General features: G+C 35.3%; 1 protein-coding gene across 4 annotated transcripts in view; it reads right to left on the minus strand.

The window, feature by feature from the left end:
* LOC136854726 (calcitonin gene-related peptide type 1 receptor-like) overlaps positions 1–18,851 on the minus strand; it is a 1,171,018-nt gene that overhangs the window by 50,837 nt on the left and 1,101,330 nt on the right. For all 4 annotated transcript variants that reach the window (XR_010857777.1, XM_067131316.1, XM_067131323.1 and 1 more), the window contains 2 exons: positions 17,773–17,864; positions 1,912–2,038 (listed from right to left, as the gene is read on the minus strand). Coding sequence is in view for 3 of the 4 variants with exons in the window: in XM_067131316.1 (XP_066987417.1) it covers positions 1,912–2,038; positions 17,773–17,864 (219 nt within the window). In the remaining variant the exon portion in view is untranslated. The remainder of the gene's footprint in view (positions 1–1,911; positions 2,039–17,772; positions 17,865–18,851) is intronic.

Below are 18,851 nucleotides of genomic sequence, written 5' to 3' on the forward strand. Positions count from 1 at the left end.
ACCTTGATGTATTCTAGAGAAAGAATAGCGTAATAAAACCGTCGGAACAGTAATCCCCAAACTGCTATAAAGGCAAACATGAAAGAATCTCTTGTTTATTGACATCTCAGGGTCGTTGAAACACTCGAGGAATGCCTGTTCCCCTTGGCCGGTCGGGGAAAACAAAAGGATGGCAAGGTACTGTATGGTGCAGGTATGCTACCGGTATGGCACTGATTAAAGAATCTTTGGAATCTATGGAGGTAATATAAGGAGGGGCACAAGTTCCGTATTGAGTCTGTCAGGGAAAATATTGATGCAATCCTTCGATCTTTGGAGAGAGAGAGAGAGATTCAAATATTCGTGCTATACATTTAAAGTGCAGTTTTTTTATGAGAGAGAGAGAGAGACTTCAAAATACTCGTGCTATAAATTTAAAGTGTATTTTTCTATTATAGAGAGAGAGAGAGAGAGAGAGAGAGAGAGAGAGAGAGAGAGAGAGAGAGAGAGAGAGATCCAAATCACCCTGTCTTAAAACTCAACTTCATCATGTAATAATATTTAGGCTGTTGTTTTCCCGATTTCAAGTCTTCTCGTGAACTATTTGCGTCGATTTTTTTTAAAGTCTTCCCCCGCCCTTCTCTCTCTCTCTCTCTCCACATTTTACAGGTCCAACTGTAGTTGCCAAAAAAAAAGGGGCGATTATTCAACGGCCCATTTCAAGGACCACGTTTGTACACCGTGAGGTTCGTAAAACCAAACAGACACTCAGTTCCCCATCCACCGTATACTAAATATTGAGTCTCACTTTTTAAACAGCAGAAAAATCTAGGATAAACTTCATCGTTAAAGAGAGAAGGGTAAAACATACATTTTTAGAGCAAGCGTGTCCTAAATGTGTACATGTTATGGCCATTTTTTTTCTTATGTTTTTGAAAACATTGGCCACTTTACGAAATGTTCAACTTTTTTGTATATTTACCGAAAACTTACAGACCTTTTAGTGAGATGGTATGCCTGTTTTAAAGTTGTTGAAAGGGCGGGATTTCTGCTAATTAGAGCTGTCTGCTTCATGTCCATGGCGTGAAGGTTGGTGACTCTTCAAATTCCTTTGATTTGTTCCCCCCCCATTTTTAGGGGTGGGTAGGTAGGGGAGGAGAGGGGGTGGAATGATTCAGTCGAGACCCTTCGTTATTTGTAAGTTAAATTGTGTCCGGTCAGGTCAGGTCATCCAAGGTCACTGACCCCGAAGGAAAATGGATAATAGGAAAAACATCACTGAAAAAAATAAAATCTAAGTCTCTTGACAATCCAAGGTTTTTCATTATGTGAAGTGACTTAAGCTTGTAAAGTATTATTTAAAAGTTGCAGTGAAGTTGCCGATATTTTTGTCTAAAATGATCACTATTAAAAATAATTTCTGCAAATTGACCACGTCATGCAAAGGATCTAGTTATTCAATAAATGTATACACTATGATACAAAGTAACCCCTGACAAAATATACGCGTCTAATAATATATATATCTATCTATCTTTATATATATATATATATATATATATATATATATATATATATATATATATATATATATATATATATATATATATATATATATATATAACGAGTTTCATTTGAACCCAATGTTCCTTGAATCAGAGACCTTGGATACACGTACGAAATATTCTTATATACAGTGGTAAGAAAACGTATAATGACCTAAAGAAAACCATTCTAGAGAGAGAGAGAGAGAGAGAGAGAGAGAGAGAGAGAGAGAGAGAGAGAGAGAGAGAGAGAGAGAGAAATCCTCAAGCCTTAAAACAGAACCCACGTCACAAATACACTTTCGAAATCGCCCACACCAAAACTCGTATGCCATCTTGATAATCCCTAATAAAGAAAAAAAAAAAAAACGAGAGGTCCAATACGTACCCCGTTGCTGAAGAGGACTTCCGGTTTCCCGACGACGCACTCGTACCACAGCAGCCAGAGGGCGTTGTTGATGATGAAACTGACGAAGAGGTTCTTGTGGATGGTCACCCTCTTGCACTTGAGCGATCTGTGAAGGGAAAGAAAGAGAGAGAGAGAGAAAGGATATGAGAATGTTTCCAAAGGACCTGGCTTGATTTAGGGACTCAAAACGGTTTATGATAATTTACTTATAATTTTATCCATTTATTTATTAGTCGTTATTATATTTTTTCTCTTTTCTAATAACATCTCTTTTTTTCTCCTCTATTTCCTATTACCTTCCGTTTAGTTATTTTATCTTTTCTTTTTAATAACTAATCTCTTTTTTTCTGTATTTTCTAATACCCTCTGTTTTGTTAATTAATTTTTTCTTCTTCATAACCGATCTCTTTTTTTCCGTATTTCCTATTACCTTCTGTTACTTCTTCCAAATAAACGCCGTATTCTTTGGAAGCTTGAATTTCAAGGCAATTGCCCCTTTGGTTGGTTTGTTCCATATAAATCGGGTTCATCTTCTGAATAATAATAATAATAATAATAATAATAATAATAATAATAATAATAATTTGTCAATTCGATTTTTCTTTTCTAATAATTGATCTCTTTTTTTCTATATTAACTATTACCTTCTGTTACTGCTTTCATATGAACGCCACATTCTTTGGAGGCTTGCAGAGCTTGTAGGGGCCATCTTCTGAATAATAATAATAATAATAATAATAATAATAATAATAATAATAATAATATGATGTTAGCGAGAATGGTCAATGGATGGCAGAAGTAAAAAATGCACCAAACTTTCTTCGGCGTAACCGAGTTTTCTGTACAGCAGCTACAGCGTATAATCAAGGCCACCGAAAACGGACCTATCTTTCGGTGGTATCGGTACACTGCTGTGTGAGCCGAGGCCCATGAAACATTAACCACAGCCCGGTGGCGGCCTATCCTATATCGTTGCCAGATGCACGATTATGGCCAACTTTAACCTTAAATACAATAAAAACTACTGAGGCTAGAGGGCTGCAATCTGGTATGTTTAATGATTGGAGGATTGCATGTTTGATGATTGGAGGGTGTTAATCAACATACCAATTTGCAGCCCTCGAGCCTCAGTAGTTTTTAAGATTTGAGGGCGGACAGAAAAAGTGAGGACAGAAAAAGTGCGGACAGGAAAAAGTGCGGACGGCCAGACAAAGCCGGCACAATAGTTTTCTTTTACAGAAAAATAAACGGGAAAATGAATCAACTTGATAAAAAAATGAGCAAGGGATGGATGGCATACCTGAAATAAGCTACTGAAGCCACAACGAAAGAGAACTGAATTATTTTATGATTGAACTAACACACGTGATTTGGGAATCTGACAGAATGATGAAATAAAGGAACAAGATTAAATCTGTTCCAGAATCCTCATCATTAAAATTTCAAGTTAGGATTATTTTGCAAATGTATTTTTGGATGACCTTTATTATGCAAAAACAAAATCTATCGTTTATTACCAACATACACCATAAACCCAAATGCCGCTTAAAGCTATGTAAGACTGCTGAAAAAAAAAATTGCGGTAATGAAAATGCGAATTCCGTGGAGGTGCTCAACTTAAGGGCAAAACAATCAAATGCTATTTAAAATCACTCAATTTTGCCATGACTCGAAGGGAGGTTGAACTGAGAGAGAGAGAGAGAGAGCTAAAACCAAATCATAGTTGCCTCTGTGTGTAGATTCAGCACATTTTTTCTCAGTTCTTTGTCAAAGAAGAAACACGTGCAAGGAAAACTGTAAACAAGTGAAGATAAAAAGAAGTAGAAGGAAATTGCTTGCTTTCAGAGGAACCTTGCCTTAGCAACGACGTATTCTGTCACGCCAGGAATATTTAACGAACAAACAAGTATCTATCTAGACAAAACAGCCCTCCGCTCTTGGGTGAATTAGGTGCCATCTGAGAATTATTGCAATACTTTCAAGAAATGGATAATCACCGAACAAAGCGGATGGTTTATATACACCATTAGCGAAATGTGATTGGCATGAAGTCATCGGCTAAGAAGATCGGAATCTTGAATTTCCAAAATTTCCTTTCTTTCTATATTTCATCTCGATTTTTTTTTTTTACAAAATTCTTTTCTCTCTGCTTTTTAGTTCATTCAAAAAAATGTTACGGTTACTAAAAGGTATCCGGGAATATACAATGGAAAATTTTAAAATTTTCTATTTTATACTAGGTAATTTCTTCGTTATCCTAAAAATTGGTTGACCCTGAGATCGGAAGGTGCTTGAAGAAAAGAATTTTGTGTCACTTTAGATAGCTCATTAATGTACAAGCAGGAAATGAAGTTGTCCTTACTCCACTAATATATTTCAAATTCATTTTAACCTTCAGGAATTATGAAACTGAAGAATTTTTCATTCTTAAAATTTTCAGGCTCAAGTTGTCTGAAATCAACGATTTTCGAAGTTCGTGATTCCTGAAAACAGCGTTCTTCTGAATTGCAGTTTTTTTTGAAATCTGAGATCCTTGATACAGTTTTTTTTTTTTAGATCAACAGTCTTTTGATTTCAAGTTTTCTGAAACCACAGGCCTCAATTTAAATTTTCTGAAACCAACGAGGCCTTGAATTTCAAGTTTTCTGAAACCAATAACCTTCACAAACCAGAACTTCTGAAATCAATACTAATTTTCTGAAACCTGAGAGCTTCTCGGTTTCAAGTTTGTCTTGAAACACACAACACAGGACGTATAATCACGACCGAAATAGTTCTAAATTATTGTGGAGTGTCAAGATATCAAAGGAAACAAAACGAAAGGAACTAAAAAAATATCTAAGAAAGAATAAAATGGAAAAGACAATTACGAAAAAAATTTAAGAAATATGCATTACACACAACGAAAATATGAAACAATGAAATATCTTGCAGCTGAATTTTAGAAAAACATGTAACAACTCAAAACTTGAATTATATGAAAAGGCATGACGAGAGAGAGAGAGAGAGAGAGAGAGAGAGAGAGAGAGAGAGAGAGAGAGAGAGAGAGAGAGAGAAACAACCTGTTGAAAACAAATTCCAGTTGTTCTGTATATAGTTCAAACACACAATGATAATTAAACAGATTGAAATAAAATAAAATCTTTGTACAGAATTTTAAGGATAAATCACCGAGAAACTTTAGAGAAACATCTGAAAGCCATGAGAGAGAGAGAGAGAGAGAGAGAGAGAGAGAGAGAGAGAGAGAGAACTTTGATGAAAAACAAATCCGAGTTGCTTTTGTGTATAGTTCAAACATACATTTCTCAGTTCTTGTCAGAGAGAGAGAGAGAGAGAGAGAGAGAGAGAGAGAGAGAGAGAGAGAGAGAGAGAGAGAGAGAGAGAGAGAGAGAGAGAGAGAGAGAGAACTTTGATGAAAAACAAATCCGAGTTGCTTTTGTGTATAGTTCAAACATACATTTCTCAGTTCTTGTCAGAGAGAGAGAGAGAGAGAGAAATGAAAGCGTATCAATTTATGCTCGCGTAAAGGCCATTTGGGAAAAAAAAAAAAAGTATTATTCCTCGGGCCTATAGTCCAGACAGTCCTATTCATCACCTCGCTGACGTGTTAATATGGAGATGGGATAAGGGCCAAGTGGCCATTCCAAATCTACTCTACTCGCTGGATTAACACGAGAGGCCTGGAGGAGGAGGAGGTAGGAGATGATCGATCAAGATCTATACAAACACTACGGGATGTTTGAGAGAAGATCGCTCGTCCTCGGGTGGATCTTCTCTCTCTGTATATTATATATATATATATATATATATATATATATATATATATATATATATATATATATATATATATATATATATATATATATATATGTGTGTGTGTGTGTATGTGTGCAAAAAATATGATGTAGGTATACGTACGTAACCCAGGCAAAATAGATGAGTGAATAGGAGCACATACCCCTCTCTCTCTCCTTTTCTGTATATACATGAAATGTGTGTGTGTATAACCAAGGCAAAATTTCATAACAAGATAGATAACTAAATAAAAGCGTGTACTTTATAGAGAACAAATTATTTATAAGGATGTAAGTGCAGAAAGAATAGTTACTGAACAAATGGATCCCATAATAAAAATTAACAAGAAAAAAGTGCGCTGAAGTTTCTTCGGCGCAATCGTGTTTTCTGTACATCATATAATCAAGGCCACCGAAAATAGATCTATCTTTCGGTGGTCTTGGTATAATGCTGTATAATCCGCGGCCCATGAAACTCTCAGCCGGCCATGGTGGCCTGTGTTGTTGCGTTGCCAGATGCACGATTATGGCTAACTTTAACCTTAAATAAAAAAAAAAACTACTGTGGCTAGAGGGCTGCAATTTGGCATTTTTGATGATTGGAAGGTGGATGATCAACATACCAATTTGCAGCCCTCTAGCCTCAGTAGTTTTTAAGATCCGAGAGCGGACAGAAAAAGTGCGGACGGATAGACAAATAGCCATCTTAATGGTTTTCTTTTACAGAAAACTAAAAATGGTGAGATAATGTTTGAAAAGAATGCACTCTTTTGTCAACGAAGCTCATCTTTTAATGTGTAATATGGAAAGATCCTCCAAATTTCTAGGATTACTAAAGAGATGCTGTGGTATGGTGGTTTAGGTCAGACTGAGTGGCTGACTAAGATATGTAAGGTATGTCTAGATGAGGGAAAAGGCCCAAAGGAACCATTTGTATAAAGTGTGATAACTACAGGGACAGAACTCAACTAAGTATAGAAGGGAAGATGAATGGTAAAATCTTGACTGAGAAAGTAAGGCAGATGACAGCAGGATTGACAGAGGAAGAGCAGTGCGGTATCAAATATTTGTTATGGAGCAGTTATGTGTGAAGTTTAAAAGGAAACTGAAAATGCTGTATGCCATATATTTGTACCTTCAAAAAGCTTATGACAGTGGAGAATGTGAAGGAGCTTTGGTATACTGTAATAAATGCTGTGGAAAATGATTACAAGTTTTACTGAAAAAAAGTGGGTGTTCGAATAGTGATGTGATAAACTGCAAGCTAACATATGTTGTTTTTAAAAAAATGCATTATATCTTGTCCTTGCATTCAGTTAACCCTTAAAAGGACCAAAAATGTTCCAAAAATCACGTGGTTTACCAGGTAAAACCATCTAAGGGTAAAACCACTTGGTGGTAAAATCACTTAATACTAAAACCACTTGGTGGTAAAATCACTTCAGGGTAAAATCACCTAATGGTAAAATCACTTGGTGGTCAAATCACCTAATGCGAAAATCACTTGGTGGTAAAATCACCTAATGCTATAATCACTTGGTGGTCAAATCACCTAACGCTAAAATCACTTGGTGGTCAAATCACCTGATGCTAAAATCACTTGGTGGTCAAATCACCTAACGCGAAAATCACTTGGTGGTCAAATCACCTAAATCTAAAATCACTTGGAGGTAAAATCACCTAAGACTAAAATCACTTGGTGGTCAAATCACCTAATGCTAAAATCACTTGGTGGTCAAATCACCTAATGCTAAAATCACTTGGTGGTCAAATCACCTAATGCTAAAATCACTTGGTGGTCAAATCACCTAATGCTAAAATCACTTGGTGGTAAAATCACCTAATGGTAAAATCACTTGGTGGTAGAATCACCTAATGCTAAAATCACTTGGTGGTCAAATCACCTAATGCTAAAATCACTTGGGGTAAAATTACATAAAATTACTTGGTGGTAAATCACCTAATGCTAAAATCACTTGGAGTAAAATTACCTAAGGGTAAAATTACTTGGTGGTAAAATCACCTAATGCTAAAATCACTTGGTGGTAAAATCACCTAATGCTAAAATCACTTGGTGGTAAAATCACCTAATGCTAAAATCACTTGGTGGTAAAATCACCTAATGCTAAAATCACTTGGTGGTAAAATCACATAATACTAAAATCTCTTGGTGGTAAAATCACCTAATGCTAAAATCACTTGGTGGTAAAATCACCTAATGCTAAAGTCACTTGGTGGTAAAATCACCTAATGCTAAAATCACTTGGTGGTAAAATCACCTAATGGTAAAACCACCTAGCAAAATAACCTATTGGTAAAAACATCTGGATAACCTGGCAAAATCACAGAACGAAATAGAGAGTGGAAGGAGTAACTCTATGGAAAGTACACAATTTCAGATGTTCTCTTTATTTAGAAAATTACAAAGATTTTGCTGTCGAACAGTATATTCGAGTACCAAGCGAAGTGAACACAGGTGTGTCAATAGCATTCGTGCTTTACTATAACGAAGCCAAACCTTTTACAATGATTTCCTTTTGATAGATATCATACGATCCAGACAGCATCGCCCGATCAAAGAGAACCACCCTATATATAGATATATATATGTATGTATGACACACGCACACTATATATATATACATACATATACATATATATATATATATATATATATATATATATATATATATATATATATATATATATATATATATATATATATATATATACATACTGCATGTGTGTGTCCATCAGTAACAATCAAAAGAAACAGTTACTGAATTTGGAACAAAAGATTCAAAATAGCCAGGTAAAAACATATCACAATCGATTAGAGTAATTTGCATAAAGACAAAGAACAGATCCAGATAGATCAGCGAATATGTGATGATTCACAGGTTACAGGTTGCACAAGAGCTGTAACAAATCTGCCTGGATGATTACATGACGTTTCAAAGACAGCGGTGACGCAAATATCACAACAAACACTGTATAGCTAACTGAAGTAATCTCAGTCTCTCTCTCTCTCTCTCAAACAGAAAATACTTGTATTAGAAAGTCAGATTGAAACGCGACTCGCAAAGAAATCTTGCGAAGTTTTTTCTGGCGACTCTTTGGTCACGTGTGCACTGTTCTTTTCACTTTTCAGAACCTTAAATTCTTATATCTTTGATAAGGTCAAACGTCAAAAAAAAAAAAAAAACTTTTGATCTGAGTTGTATTCTGAAAGCCTAAGTTATTTAGTTTCAACCAGTCCTTTCCTAAAAATCAATGGTGTGTTGCGTAACCTGCTTTCGAGACTATAGAAAAGATATTTTTGGTTCAGGGTTAGTTCTGAAGATGATTAATATGGTCTCTTTTTTTTTTTCTATCAATTACATCATGAACACTCAAGATCTCCTAAAGCGTCGTTGAAGCTTGAATATCCTACTTGCTTCTATGAAAAAGTCCTTCATTACATAACGCCGAAAAGCAAACATCAATTTTCTTTAGAGTTTGAAATGAAATCGAATCTAGTTTTACTTATTATCGGTTTTCATTATCTTGAAGATTGTACGTAATATCTATCTATATATCTATGTGTATATATATATATATATATATATATATATATATATATACATATATACATATCTATATACATATATGATAATATATATATACATATAAACTACATATCTATAATTTTCACTTTCTCCTCCCTAACACCCCCGCTACTCTCTCTCTAAACTTTCTCTCCCTCTCTCTCTCTCCCCATCTTACACTTTTCCCTCTTTCTCCTCCCTAACACCCCCTACTCTCTCTCTCTCTCTCTTCTCTCCCCTCTCACTCTCTCTCTTTCTCTCTCCCATCTTACTCTTTCTCTTTCCCTGTCTCTCTCTTTTTTTACCTCTTTCTCCTCCCTAACACCCCCTCTACTCTCTCTCTCTCTTTCTCTCCCTCTCACTTTCTCTCCTTTCTGTCTCACTTCCTCTCTCTCTCTCTCTCTCTCTCTCTCTCTCTCTCTCATTTTACCTCTTTCTCCTCCCTAACACCCCCCTCTACTCTCTCTCTCTCACTTCCCTCTCACTCTCACTTTCTATCTCTCTCACTCTTTCTTTCTCTCACTCTGTTCCTCTCTTTCTTTCTCCAACCCTCCCTGTCTCTTTCCCTCTTTCTTCTTCCTAACACCCACTTTACTCTCTCACTTCCTCTCCCTCTCATTTTTTCTTTCGCTCACTCCTCTCTCTCTCTCTCTCTTTCCACTTTCCTCTTTCACTTCCTCTCCCTCTCATTTTTTTCTTTCGCTCACTCTCTCTCTCTCTCTCTCACTTTCTTCTCTCACTCTCTCTCTTTCTCTCTCCAACCATCCTTGTCTCTTTCCCTCTTTCTTCTCCCTAACACCCCCTCTACCTTCTCTCTCACCCCCTCTCCCTCTCACTCTCTCTCTCTCTCTGTCACCCATTTCCCAACCCCCACCCCTCTTTGGTGCCCTTGATGTCTTACCCCCACAATACTCTTTTCCAGATAGTGACTCATATGTATACCGAAATTAGGTATGATAAATTCGTAGTTACTAAATCTACAGGCAGAACCAGTCCTGTCTCAGGGAAGCCCTTCCCCGCCCTTTGGAGCCCTTTGGTGCTAGTGATGTTTTACCCCCACAATGCTCATTTCTAGACAGTAAGTCATATCTATACCAAGTTTGGTTGAAATTGCTCAGTGTCTTTCAGAGTTAATATGGCACATACACACACGTACATACATCCATTATATATATATATAGATATACTTACATACACATATTTTTTTAATAACAGGACCTCATTTAAACAAGGTGGTATCTAAAGACTACTAGACGATGAGGACAGAAAGTCCTTGAAAACTTGTGACTTAAAAGAAAATCTCCATTAGACACCATGCTGTTTAAATGAGGTGCGGTTATTAATTGTAATAATGCACTGAACAATGGTGCAAGTGATAAAGTCTAATATATATATATATATATATATATATATATATATATATATATATATATATATATATATGTATATATACATACATACGTATATATACATCAAAGCTATATTAGCGCCAGATATAAAGTTTTCCGAAACTAGAGTTCAAAGTTTAGTAACTTTCCAACTCGTGTAATTTCGCTACCATTGAATGGGAATGATGCTATTTTTATATGAACTCGTTTAAAAAAGTTTATATTTTAAGGTGATATTTTGAATCTGGTAAAAAAACTTGATGTTGTTAATGAAGTATTCGAGAATTATGTAAATGTTCCAGTCTACAATGCTGTAAACTAGCTGTATCTTTGACGATTTATCAGTTTGTTTTCATTTCATATTAATTTCTACTATTTTGTTAATGATTTCAATTAAGTTTATTTTAATTTTAATATAAAACGTACTTGGTATCAGAGAAATACTCACAGACAATGATGTAAGATAAACGATATCTCTCAGAATGGCTGACTGTACTTCTTATCAATTATATCTTTGTATACCTTTGTACATAATTGTAATATAGTAATAATATCATTAATAAACATAACGAAATGAAAAAAGCGAATTCATTACCTCTAAGAAGTAACCTTTGTCAGACAAAAACATGTGAATAAAAAAATTGCTAATTTACAGTCAACAGCTAACTTTACATGTTATTTGACATTAGCTTGTACGAAAGTTATGAACACTATTTGACTTTCTACGGCTTATTTCTTAATCTAAAAATATCAGTTTTTTAAGGGCAATTCTGGTACACTATAAACTAGTAACATCAATTTCACCATAATTTTTGTTATGTAAACATTCAAAGGTAAACGTTCACAAACACACGTCCACAACTTATCGCACACACATTACAAGCAAGCTGCATGCAAGTCAATGACTTAACTGCAGTCCTAACCAATACTTTAAATAGTTTTCCAGCATTTGCAAAAGATTCATTCTCCACTGACAATCTGACTTGTTTTCAACATTTTTGCAATATGTAAGCAACATGCTGCCAACATGTTTACGACATGTTTTACGTCAGGGTTTCAAACTTCTTTGCCATATACTTGCAACAAGTTGCTGGCATGCTTATGACATGTTTTACTGCAGCTTCCAACATCTGCCATATGTATGCAACAAGTAGTCGACATGTTAATGACGTTTTACAGCAGTTTCAACCTCTTTTCCTTATGTGTACAAGTTGTTGACAATGTTTAGCTGCAGTGTTTCCAACCTCTTTTGCCATATGTATTCAATAAGTTGCTGATATGTATAAGACATGTGCTACTGTAGTGTTTCCAACCTGTTTGTCACATGTGTGCAACAAGTTGTCTCCATGTATATGACATGTTTTACAATAGCGTGGGTGCATGTTTCTCTTGGTGTGTGTGGGCATGTTCGAGCGTGTTCAGGAGACGGAAAATTGGATTCTTGGTGCTGGCTTCCTCCTGTTCGATAGGGGATCTTGTGTGGGGGCTATCACGTTTCAAGAGCAACCAGCTCAGTGTAGATAATCCTTTAGTGATCATGAAACAACAGGTGGGCTTTCTGTCGTGAATTCTTTAGTGTCTTTTCATTCCACTATTAGGGAATACTCTGGACATTTCTTATCGTAAGAGGAGAGCTTCAATGGAAATTAATGAAAACAATAAAACTTCAGATGGGGAATAAAAAAAAATACGGATCAATATTACAGTTATCGTTATTTCTATATTACTTTGGTTGCAACATGATTGCATTTAATTCTAAAAATCTTGCTTGTGTAGGAAGTGGATAATAAAATGATGTATCTAAAGCTTTTTACCCCTACTTTACTATCAACTTCATTGTTATTCCTGTCACAAGTCCTGAGTGGAAAATTTTAAGAAAAGATCCTCACTGGAACTTTCCCATGAACATTTTTAGCAGGAAACATTCAGAGTCAATTCGAAAGCTTAGATATAATAACTCGAGAGGTACTTATCATAAGTTAATGTGGGATTCTGAGTAAACACATTCAGGAGAATTTTAATTAATTTTACATAAAGGCATCAGTGTACCACTTAAATGAATAAGATTGGATATAATGCCTTGATTTACAAATTACAGACTTTACATGTGAAACGTGTGTGTTCGTTACGTATATGGCGCTCTCGTCTATTGCAATAAAACTGTACCTACAACATTCTTTATATATACATACATATACATGTATATATATATGTATATGCATATATATATGTATATATGTATATTGATTTATTATTCTTATTCCAGAATGAAATGAGCTCTCCGGTGGGGCTGTTTGGGTCCTCTCCACGTGTGTTTAATCTCCTCATATCTGCCAAATCTATAACAGAGAGATAAAACCATTTCTCCTGTTGCAGATATCAAATCATCTTTTTCGTTACGCAGAATTCTAAGTCAATTACATAGGTTCACAATTGATATAGTTTTTTTATGCAGATAGGCAGCTTAAGACTGTCTCCAGAAGGCACTGTCGGTGGTCACGGTATGTTTGGAGGCATTTCTCTTTCTACAGATATCTTGATTACTTAATATCATAGGTACAGAATAAATGGGTAAAGGAAATATGAAATAAAGCATAAAATAGAGTAAGTTGGACGGGTGAGAAAATAAACAAGCGTATACAAACATATTTCTATGGCATTAATTAACTACTTTTGAGTATATAATTTTAGAATAATGATAAATGTACATCCATAAGTAACGCCAAAATAGTTAAGAGGGAATAATTTCACAATATTATTGACTAAGTAGCGATACGGACATATGTTAAAATAAAAAAAAAAGCTGTAAGATTAAGAAGGGAGAGAGAGAGAGAGAGAGAGAGAGAGAGAGAGAGAGAGAGAGAGAGAGAAAGTTGTTGTTGTTGTTAAATTAACGTGGCCTTGTGCCAGCACGGGATCTGAGAGAGCACCAATTCATTATACAAACAGCTTACCCCTGCAGTTACTTAGATGTGAATATCGTATGATGTTTCTTGTCTAGACAAACAATGTTAAATATTTATAAATAGGTTATACATAGAACGGCAAATCTTTGTAAAAAAATAAGAAAAGTATGTTATCGTTCATAGGTTGTGGAGAAGACATGGACTGATGACAAATCCTAAGCAGGGCGGAATAGGAAGGAGATTAAAATTCCTGGAAATGAAAAACAACCCCTATAATCTTCTAATTATAGCCTCAGGGTTTGTCTCAAAGACATTCAGAGGTCTGTCACACACATGTCAAGTTGTTTTGTAAAACTGGCGAGTGGGTAGGTCTTTAAACGCCACGCCAGAGAGGTCTCTTCGTCGTGGAGCACCTTTAGTCAAAGCAATAAATCAAGTCTATTAAGTTTTAAGTACCACGAAAATGAATATTACAGCGTGAAAATGAACTTACTCTGACAAATCAAAGAAATATATTATGAACAGCAAAATATCGGGAAGTAATATCGTTAAACCATATACTACCAGAAAGATAACATGTCCTAATTTTATTTATACCTAATACTTTACTGTAAGTACAAAATAATTTTTTGCTCGGCTAATTTAAACGTGTCATTTCAACCTTTTATTTTTGCTATTTTGCTAATGTCATCATGCCGCGATAAACTAAAACTATTTGGCCTTAAAATGAAGCCAAAATGAGTATCCTAGCATGGAACTAACTTTGCGACACACCGTTCAAAAATACTATCAAGGTGAGCCAAAATCCTGTCAGCGAGAAAACAGCGTACTGTTGTCGGGCTCTTACACACACACACACACACACACACACACACACACACATAATGTATATATATAAATATATATGCACAATGCATACACACACATATATGTACATTTATAAGGTAATGGTTAGGAGTATTTTGATTTATGGGCCTGAGTCATGGCACAGTACAGTGACTTTGGATAATAAATTCTTAGCATTTGAAAATAAGGCGCTCAGAAGAATATTAGGAATTAATTAGAGGGATAGGATATCAAACAGTAGATTAGAGAAGTAACGGGGTGCAGCCGGTCGATGAGTATGTTAGGTTCTCACGCTGGAAGTGGCTAGGCCATGTGTATAGAAGACGGAATAGTACGGGATACACCAGGGTGGGTTGCCCTTAGTAGAAGAGGTAGAGTTAGATCAAAGGAGACGTGGTTGAGGACAATGAGGCGGGTAGAAGGAGACGAATGTTGGGGAGATCTTGAGGAGTTAGCTTTAATAAGAGTCATTGATATGCATAAGTTACAAAGACATCCACTAACATTCGATGAATTTGTAAATAAAAATACATAAGTACATGCAAAAAAGTATAAATTATTCCATGTACGGTAAGCAGGCCTACATTCATCAGACTTATAGCTGCTCATTACCTTATTTATTTAATTTTTCCATTTCATACCTTGTCAACATTTCTGAAACTGTAATTAAAAATACTGAAGTATATATAAAAAAGTATAAATTAACCTATATACAGTAAGCAGGCGTATATAGGTCAAGCTTCTACCTGCTTATTCCCCTGTATGTTTAACTTTTTCTTTCATATACTGTCAAAATTTCTGAAACCGTAAATAAAAATACTGAAGTACATACAAAAAATGGAGAAATTATTCTAAGTGCGGTAAACAGGTCTACAGTATATACGTCAAGCTTTTACTTGCTTATTCCCTACATGTTTCATTTTTCCCTTTTATATCTTGTCAGCAATTCTGAAATTGTAAACAAAAATACATGTATATACATAAAATAGTAAAGACAAACAGGCTTATATACGTCAAGATTTTATTCCCCTACATGTTTAACTTTATTCGTTCCATGTCTTGGACATAATAAAAAAAAGGGGGAAAGCATTTACCTCCATGTCCCTTTATCCTGCCCACCTTAAAAATGACGTCCATTACCGTACCCTATACTCACCTTGATGGAAATCACCGTCACTTAGAGAAGCAAAGAAATATGTCCCACACGCGTCCGGTTATCGACGCAATCAATTTGTTTTCGTTTGGGGTTCGCTGTTGGTATATGCCAGGTAAAAACGCGAACGCCTGAGAGAGAGAGAGAGAGAGAGAGAGAGAGAGAGAGAGAGAGAGAGAGAGAGAGAGAGAGAGACCCACACACACACACACACGTAAACTGAAACCATCATAATCCGGGAGCTAACTTTTTTTCTTAATATCACTGCAGGCCATCTTGGGAGTAAACACCACACGCATTGCTGGCTGACGTCTTCCGAGAAAATGGTGGAGAGAGAGAGAGAGAGAGAGAGAGAGAGAGAGAGAGAGAGAGAGAGAGAGAGAGAGGAATATGATTCGGAGACTTCAATCCGTTCTGGCACTCCACAGACGCAATCTCAATCTCCACCCGACGCTAGATTATAACAGATTCTTTTCCGAGAGCAGGGAATACTTACGTTTCCGGAAAAAAGGTTCAATTTCACAATTTCACGCACCTAATAATAGATATGTCTGGTGTGTAAACAGCCACGAAATTACGGTTTTTTCTAAGTCGACAAACCTTGCGTCAGCACGTAGGTGGAAAGGAGGGGAAAAAGATGTTTGGATGGATGTTGGATGTTTAAGGAGATGGGAGAGAAAAAGCAGATTAAAATGGATAGAGAATGTGGAGATACGTACGCAAAGAGGAATATATAACAGAAAAGTAGAGAATTACGAGGAAAATAAGTTTACCCCCGTAAGTGAAAAAAATACCGGAAAGATTGTCTCGGGATACTTACCCGAATGAAATAATAGATACTCCATTAATGAATTAATGGAAAATAAGAATTCAGAAAAAATATGGATTCAGGAAAATGTGGATTTAGGAAAGCATGGATTCAGGAAAGACGAGGATTCCAGGAAAAATATGGATTAAAGAAAATAAGGGTTCAGGAATAACATGGATTTAGGAAAGACACGTGTTCAGGAAAGACATGGATTCATGAAAAATATGGATTAAAGAACAATATGGAGCAAGGAAAAATATGAAATAAGAACAAAACACGGTTTCAAGTACAAAATCTGTACAGAAAATAGCAGGCTCAGCAGAGATCTGTCATGGTCCTGACAATCAAATCTAATTATTTCAAAGACGGTATCGATTATTCCTCTTACGAACTTAATCAATGTCTCAGTAACCACTCCATTTTTTCTTATAACCAACAGAAAAACGCCTACCTCTCATCTGAATGTTATTTTAAATGTGCAGTAATTCATGAAAATTTGACATTTTCCTTACCTTTTTTCCCAGTGACCCCGCAGGAATGCAGTGCCATCAGTGCACCTCACACGGTGCACTGTAGCCATTACTTGAGGTTCTTTGCAACGTCCCTTCGGCCCCTAGCTTCAACTCTTTTCATTCATTTTACTGCACCACCGTACATGTTCTCTTTCTTCCATCTTGCTTTCCACCCTCTCCTAACAATTGTTTCATAGTGCAACTGAGAGGTTTTTCCCCTGTTACACCTTTCAAATCTTTTTACTCTCAATTTCCCTTTCAGCGGTGAACGACCTCATAGGAGACAGAACTTGGCCTTTAGCCTAAATTTTATAGTTCATTTCATTTTTTTTCCAATAATCGTCTCATCGTTATGCAGTGCTTTCAACAGATTGATGACACAAATGTTTGGTAAACAACGTTATTCCAAGACCTTCGGCGACTCATTCAGACGAAAGACAAGTCATCTTAAATGATTCTAAAGTTAGTTATCTGTCTTTTAGTACAATTCGAACGGGGATAAACACCACCAGATTCAATAAGAATTATAACTAATGAGTGCAATATCAACAACACAACCCCATAATAATAATAATAATAATAATAATAATAATAATAATAATAATAATAATAATAATAATAATAATAATATCTTGGAAGTACACCTTTCAAAGAACCTTCATTAATATAATAATAAATAATAATAATAATAATAATAATAATAATAATAATAATAATAATAATAATAATAATAATAATAATGCCATCACATAAGAAACACAGAAGCACGAATAGAAAACCTCTTACTTGCAACAAACAACACTTACAATAAAATGAAATACAAAATACAAGCCAAGAAGAACTTACTTGAAAAAACAGAAGATGAAGAGAGAGATGCAGAGGGCGATGAGAGACATGGAATAACCAGCGATGTAGATCATGTTGATTCCTTGGTGGAGCTGAAATGAATGAGGGAATATATGGATTATGACAAATACACGTTATGGAACACTATGGCTTCAGGAAAAATATGGATTAAGGGTAAATATCCATTGATGAGCAATACGGGTTAAGGAACAATATAGATAAGGATATATGTACATTACGGAACACTACGGGTTAAGAAAAAATATGGGTTACAGGAAAATATACATTATGGAACAGTATGGGTTAAGGAACAATATGGATTAAGGATATATATACATTATGGAACACTATGGGTTAAGGAAGAAGGATAGATATACATTATGGAACACTATGTGTTAAAGAAAATTATGGAGGAAGGATAACTATACATTATGAAACACTATGGCTTCAGGAAAATATGGATTAAGGATAAATATACATTATGGAACAGTATGGGTTAAGGAACAATATGGATTAAGGATATATATACATTATGGAACACTATGGGTTAAGGAAGAAGGATAGATATACATTATGGAACACTATGTGTTAAAGAAAATTATGGAGGAAGGATAACTATACATTATGAAACACTATGGCTTCAGGAAAATATGGATTAAGGATAAATATACATTATGGAACACTATGGGTTAAGGAAAAATATAGATTAAGGATAAATATACATTACGGAATACTAAGGCTTCAGGAAAATTATGGATTAAAGATAACTGTACATTATGGAACACTATGGGTTAAGGAAAATTATGGAACTGAGAAAAATATGGATTAAGGATAAATATAAATTATGAAACACTATCTATTAAGAAAAAATATAGAATAAAAAATATGGATCAAGGATAAATATACATTACGGAACACTATGGATTAAGGATAAATATACATTATGGAATCCTATGGACTAAGGAGAATGTGAAATAGGGAAAAATTTGGATAAAGGAAAACATGAAATAGGGAAAAATTTGGATAAAGAAAAACATGAAATAGGAACAATGTGGAATAATGGAGTATATGGATTCACG

The sequence above is a fragment of the Macrobrachium rosenbergii genome, chromosome 3 (assembly GCF_040412425.1).
Source record: "Macrobrachium rosenbergii isolate ZJJX-2024 chromosome 3, ASM4041242v1, whole genome shotgun sequence".
NCBI lineage: Eukaryota > Metazoa > Arthropoda > Malacostraca > Decapoda > Palaemonidae > Macrobrachium > Macrobrachium rosenbergii.